Consider the following 6,571-nt stretch of genomic DNA (forward strand, 5'->3'; position numbering starts at 1 on the left):
GGCAGAGGAATGCCAGAAGCTAGGAGGAGAAAGTGGGCAGACCAAGCCCATTAGGAAAGCACATGAGTCACCTGGGCTCCAGTAGACCTTGTTCCACACCCCAGGCCATCTCTCTCACTGCATTGCTGATCTCATGTCTTGATGTGTATGCAAAGCAGACATTCACAAAACACCTGAAAAAGCAAAAATAAGAACCATGAAGGAAACTTATTTTATACCACTGTTCTAATGATGACAGAAACTACTCCAATTTTAAAGCAACAACTCTTACACTGCCACGCCCATGCACTGCAGGTAGCAGAGAGAAAGCAACAGAGAAAAGAAACTGTCATGGATGATTGTGTACTCCTAGGATGTACAGAAAAAGCAGAAAGGAACAGTGTGCTGTGTCCAGGGAAATCTCAGCTGTCAAGGGCCAAGGGTGGATACAGTATTTTAGCAACTCTGGACTGCTTACGGTTGTTTGCTACTCACTTGTTGTAGTTCTTGGTTGCCAACACAGCCTTGGCCATCAATGCCTGAAGATCCAGTGGCAGAAGCGGCAGGTCCCCAATGACTCGGATGCACACACCGTGCTTCTTCAAGCTGTCCCTAAGCACAAGGAGCAAGGAGAACAGCAGGGGTCTTAATGGGAGGCAGGCTGAAACCCTACTGCCTTCAAATTACACCTGAAACTTGTAACATCTATTAAGAGGAAGAATGTCATGATGTCACAGGCCAAATTAACATCAGGTATACTTTGGGCTTTGCTGCCACTTGCTGCTGATGCTTATAGATGGCCAGATTGTGATCGTTTCTAGTGCTCCAGGCACCTCTGAAATGAAATTAAAAAGCAATACCAATTTGACAAACAGAAGCGATTCGGTAAGTGTCCAAAGAGAACCTAGAAAAGGATCTTAGCTGAAGGACAAGGCATTTTCATCTAGCTCTGAAACCCAGCATATGACATTAAAAAAAACGAACAAAGCAGCCACGATTGAGAGTCCCCCACCATTTTACTAATTAAGAAAAAAAATTATGAGCATGGAGAATAGAACTGGCAGTGGCTAGCTACATAGCAGCCTAGTTAGTCTCCAGCCTGAAAAGAAATTAATGTCAATGAAGACAAGTCAAATGCAGATGGGAAACAAATGTGACCACAGATGTTTTGAATGGAAAAACCACTATCCCTGGAGTGTTCCAGCCTGAGCTTGAGTGAAGAATGACAACACTGGCTAGAATTCAATGCAAAGCAGATCTTCAGAATACCTTAGACCTAACCAACCCCTATTATTTCAGTCTTTCTCCTGCTTCCCCTATGCACCAGATCCCGAGCGATGGCATTTCCATCCCAGTTACTCCAATCCCGTCTGTACAGTTCTGGCAAACTGTTTGGGCTACAAAAGCTAGAGCTTTCACTTTTCTAGCCCACGATACATAAGGGAAAGTAAGTTATCACAAACCAGACAACTGAAATGCTCCTCAGTTGTGGTTATATTTACAGCTGCTTTTACTGACTTAATGCCACATCTTTAGCATCTTTCATGGCTCTTGCCCAGTATTTTTTTATACCCTCTTACAGGCTTGAGAGGATCTTACCGTTCTTCCAGCAGGCGAATGAATTTTTGTCTTGCCAGTTCCATCAGTCCATCTACCTCTTCCTTGGTACGTTTAAAGTTCTCAATGCTAAACGCATAGACGGTGACCTCCCGGATACCCAGATGCCAGCACCATCGCAGTGTCTGCAAGAGGAAAGAAGAATTAGTCAAAGCACCAGGGACACCACAGAACCGCATCTCCTTACACACGTTAATGTCACTGTGGGTCATCACCATGCTAAGAATAAGTGGAAACAAGGAGTTAAAGATGTCCATCCAAAAAAGGATTCCAGATTCAACCAAATCATTTTCGGAATATGGACAAGTTCCTTGCCTCAATAAGGTCTTCTGGTAATGAGTCCCAGAGTCTGATTCTGCAACATCATGTTTCAACACATGATTGGAAGCGTTTACTCTCCCTAAACCACAAACCTCAATCTCAGAACAGACCTAGCTCTCATTCAGCCTGGGAAAGCTCCGCTTCTAGAGTAAAGGAGACGGTACATAATATTTTGCATTTCATTACAGCTTTTAGTTGCTTATCAGACAACAGAAGCCTTATGATCAGCAAGGCAGGTGTTATTTCTGTTTTACAGATGAGTAACTAGGAGATTAAGTGACTTTTCCAAAGCCATAGGGCAAACAGCTGTAGACCTGAGAAGGGAACACAAGAGTCCCAAGGTCTGTGTGCAAGACCCTACTCCAACTAAGGGGATAATCTCCACCATCCTGCTGACGCCCTTGGAGAGAATACACTGATGAAAACTCTATCCCAACCTTCAATATCCAAACTTCTCTGACCCAGAAGCTGCTGCGCAGAACGTTCTCCTCACCTCTGCTAGTTTGTCGAAGCCATGCGAATGCCCCTGCTGCCTCTGCACGTGGCACTTCTGAGCATAACGGCGATTGCCATCCATGATGAAGGCAATATGCCTGGGCATTGGACCCGCCTAGATGGCAAGGAGAAAGACCAGACAGACCAGAAAGCTAACAACCAATTTCTTAGCTTAAACTAGTTTACTTAAACTGCCTGTTCCTGGCAGGGTCAGCCCTTTGCAGGCAAGTGCATTAGGCAGATTCCACCCTGAAGTGTGTGTGTTTATGGCAGAGAGATGGAGGATGGAAAGTGCAGCAGGCAGGAAAGGTAACAAGAGAAAGTCAGAAGGGCAGAGATATAAGTGTATATATAAAATCTTCATTAAATTAGTTTAGGTTCCATATAAAACACTACAGCAGTTGCACTCAGTGTTAGTAGCTAAGAGGGTTGTCGGATGTAGCTGTGTTGGTCTAAGGACATAGGCAGGCAAGGTTCTTTGGGCAGATGTGATCTCTTTTATTAGACTAACTAAATAGTTGGCAAAAAATTCTTTGCAAGCTTTCGGGCACAAATACTCTTCTTCAGGCATTAGGAGAATCTGCTAAGAGCCAACTTTGGCTTTTCCTTACCCTGTTACCTGACAGACAACCAAATGTATTTAGGATATAAAGCAACACTATAATTACTGTCTTTGCAAAAAGAAACTGTTAAAAGTCCTGTGCTTCTGACACAATAAGCATTTCTATTTCAGAGTTTACAAGAAGCTACATAGACCCAACACATTTAAACAGAAATATATAAGAACTTTCCTTAAGGTTGGTATTTTCTCTGTTTAATTTCACCAGGCCTAAGCAACTCTTTCTGGGGTACAGAGAGAACAGCATAGGTTTCAAAACTAACTTAAACCCCCCCCAAAACCAACAACATACAGCACAGATTTTTCCTGGCATTCTTATGATATTTTGTTTTAGAATAAGGTGACATTTCAGAATTATGTTCAGATTGGCCTCTTCGTTTCCATTCCTTCTTCAGTTCTTTCCTAAACCACTAAATAGGAGTGTTTTCTAACATTTGAAAAACTAGTTTTATGTAATCAAACGATGCATGTCTAGATCCAGTGATGTCAGCTGCTAAATGCCTGCGATATGAGAATAAAGAAGTGATGTGATAATAAAGGAGTAGAGGATAACAAGAGACTCTCAAATTCCATTATGTGTTGATCAGAAACAGCTGCAAAACATTGGAAGTCTGGAGTCCCAGCTTGCCGTTAGCATGCATCACCTACTACCCTGCTTACTCTGCAAGACCCAAGCTGAGAGAGTTTTCCATCCCTGAAACCTACATTCAGTGTCAGTGTTAACATGTATTCTTGTACGCAACATTTTCACACAACAGCAATCAGTGTTTGTTCTGTTCTCTAGCGCTGAGAAGCCACCCTGAGATTCTTGGTTACCATAAACAGTGCTAAGATTTGCCCCTTACCTTTATGATATTGGCAAAAAACCTCTCTACAAGGATCAGCTCTCCTTCCCTGATCCACGACATGGTCTTAGGGACAGATTTTTCCTTTGAGATGGAAATGAGAAGATTGGCAAAGCGTACAGAAGATTCTGTCTGAACCTGAAGCAGCAGTCACCTTGTGAAAATAAGCTTTAGTTAGCCAGATGAGAGATTTTACGTGTAATAACTACAAGTAGAAAAAGACCAGGCAACCCATTTACCCCTAAAGGTATTCTAGTGACCAAGAAAGGTCCAAGAAGCCTGTCCCACCAAAAAATCCCCAAAACCCAAAAATCAAGTACTCCAAGAAGTAAATTTAAGAAAATACTAATAGCAAGCTTAACAAGAAGATACAGAAGTTATATACATGACCAAACAGGGGATATACAACATATCAAACTACAGGTTAAAAATAATAATCAAACACTCATAACCTAAATAAATAACAAAACCATTATATCTTAAAAAAAAAGTCTTAAATGTTCCAAGCCCTAAAATCTTAAAAGCCTCTAACAGGTGGCCAGCCTGGGAGGGAAAAGAACTTCTTACCTAGGTTTCAAAGGCTAAGTTTCAAACAACCACCGACTTCAGTTCACCTACAGGCTTGCAATTCAGTAAGAACCAGAGTTCAAGGCTGAAAAGCAAGAACTCCGAGGTGGATTTGGGTTTTTGTACTCCGTTACCTGGCTCAACTCCATAAGCTTAGCAAATAAGGACAGCAAATACAGACATGTTTTTCATAGATTTCATAATAATGGACTCTGCTTCGTGTGGGTATAGGGTGTACTCTGGTTGCTGTCTGGTAGAAATGCCTAGTTTCTAATCACCTATTAATGCTGTGCGTGTCTTCAACACGATCCAATTAGCATAAAAAAAAAAATCACTAGATGAACTCTAAGAGACTCTGAGCCAATTTCTCCTAACCTTTCTTTTGCCTTCTGAACTCTTTTTAGCTACATTTTTTTGCTTTCTCATCTCTGCTGCTTCTTCTCAAGTCGGTGCAAATTAATGCATGATGTGTGACCGATGAGCAGCTGTGGGTCTACTACATACAGTCTACAAACTAGAGGGGATGGAAAGCTTAGGAGTGTGCTACAGGGTTCTCAAGATACCATTTATCAGGCCAAGTCTGGTATTGGCTGGGAACGGTCAAAAAGTTGTAATCGCCATATGTGAGCGCCTGCACAGAACTAGCTGGCGAGTCTCAGTACAAAGCCCAGAGAATAAACGTTGGCAGCACAAAAGCTCCCACCACGGTCTTCAGTAAAGGGCAACGGAGAAGGCAAGTACCGCTCAGCCCTAGACTGAACTCCCCTTTCACCTCCATTAGCAGTTGCCCATTCTGTGAAATGGGCTCAGCCGCTTTTGAGGCCTGCGCCATTTCCATTTTCTAGGAGAGGGGGACTCCAGTCTCCCGGGCAGCGAAACCTTTGTGCCGCCAGCGCTAACTCGCACGGAACGAAGAGGGGCTCGGTGAACACGGAGCCCGTTTATCGTGTACGCGGCACTTTGCTGAACGATGGGACAAGTCTCCGACTTTCCCCCAAGCAGCGGCGGGGAACGTTTTACCTTCGGCCGGGGACGAGGAGAGCAGCCGGGAGACGCTTCTGAGGGGAGAACGTGCTCGATAGTGAGATGTGTCCGCTCCCTCGCTACCAGCCCCACGCCAGCTCCGTGCCCCGGCCGGGGCCAGGGTCACCTCCCTGCCCGCCGGCTCCACTCCCCGATCCCCCGGCTCTGGTCTTCCCAGAGGCAGCAAATAAATCCCGACTGACCTCCGCTTCGCCGCGTAGGAAACTCGAACCCCCCCCCAGCCAAGGGAGCAGCAAGCCCCGGCCCCTCTGCCAAAGAAACCTGCTGCCTGAGCCCATTTCACAGACAGGAAGACGGAGGCACAGCCCAGAGCCCGCCCGCCCGCCAGACCCCGTCCCCTGGGGGCGAACAGACGATCCCGAGAGCCGGGGAAGAATGAGGGGGCGGGGCTCCGGCCCGACCCGGCGCCGCCGGTACCTTCCGCTCCGCCGCCGCCTGCGAGTCTCACGGAGTGACGTGTCCTTCCGCATGCGTCATCACCGCGCGCCACAGGAGGCAGGCGGCGCATGCGCGATAGAGAGCCGGCGAGGGGGCGTGGCCTGGCGCCCCTGCAGCCTGCTGGCGGGAAGCGGCCACGTGGTGGGGTGGGCTGCACGTGGGAGGTCCCCGGTGGCATCGACTCCCCTTGGGTTTCTCCCGTCTGGTGCTCTGGGACTGCCCCTGACCCTGCCCCCCTCTGGCATCCACAGCCTGGGCTGGGCAAATCTTCCAGGGGGTGTTTCTGTCCCAGCTTTGGCCCTGGCTCCTTTCTGTGCCCCCCCTAAATCCCCAGTCGCTGCTGGCAGCCCTCAGGCCAGGGGGTTGGCAGGTTTGCTAGCCCAGTTCTGCGATTTACATTTCTTAGAGGTGACGCTGATCATGAGATCACACACTGAAGGACCTGGAGGACCTGCAACTGGGGATACGGAGCTTGAATCCAGTGCGAGAAGGACCCTCAAGGGCAGGGGAGGTGGCAGGAGGTGGTGCACACTAGGGTACAGCCTTCTGGCATCTGTCCCACGTTTTTCTGTGGGGAGGATACACGGCTGGGTGCAGTTGTCTGGGATTTTCCATTGGAAGAAAGTCATAGCTGAGAAACATTTTC

The 6,571-nt window shown here is 46.8% G+C and overlaps 1 protein-coding gene across 6 annotated transcripts in view; it reads right to left on the reverse strand.

Annotated features, from left to right (window-relative positions):
• The window catches only part of DHDDS (dehydrodolichyl diphosphate synthase subunit), a 17,751-nt gene extending 11,789 nt beyond the window's left edge, over positions 1–5,962 (reverse strand). Inside the window, exons 1-8 of one of the 6 annotated variants that reach the window (XM_025198713.1) lie at positions 5,670–5,949; positions 5,464–5,501; positions 4,444–4,528; positions 3,877–4,030; positions 2,411–2,527; positions 1,579–1,721; positions 475–591; positions 72–173 (exon numbers count right to left, since the gene is read on the reverse strand). In XM_025198713.1, the coding sequence (XP_025054498.1) occupies positions 72–173; positions 475–591; positions 1,579–1,721; positions 2,411–2,527; positions 3,877–3,939 (542 nt within the window). In that variant the 5' untranslated portion in view covers positions 3,940–4,030; positions 4,444–4,528; positions 5,464–5,501; positions 5,670–5,949. Of the gene's footprint in view, positions 1–71; positions 174–474; positions 592–1,578; positions 1,722–2,410; positions 2,528–3,876; positions 4,031–4,443; positions 4,529–5,463 lie in introns of all 6 variants that reach the window. The other 5 variants (XM_006019252.3, XM_025198711.1, XM_014517789.2 and 2 more) reach the window with 5 other exon arrangements.
• Positions 5,963–6,571: the final 609 nt, after the last annotated feature.

Source organism: Alligator sinensis, unplaced genomic scaffold, assembly GCF_000455745.1.
Source record: "Alligator sinensis unplaced genomic scaffold, ASM45574v1 scaffold337_1, whole genome shotgun sequence".
NCBI classification, from domain to species: Eukaryota; Metazoa; Chordata; order Crocodylia; family Alligatoridae; genus Alligator; species Alligator sinensis.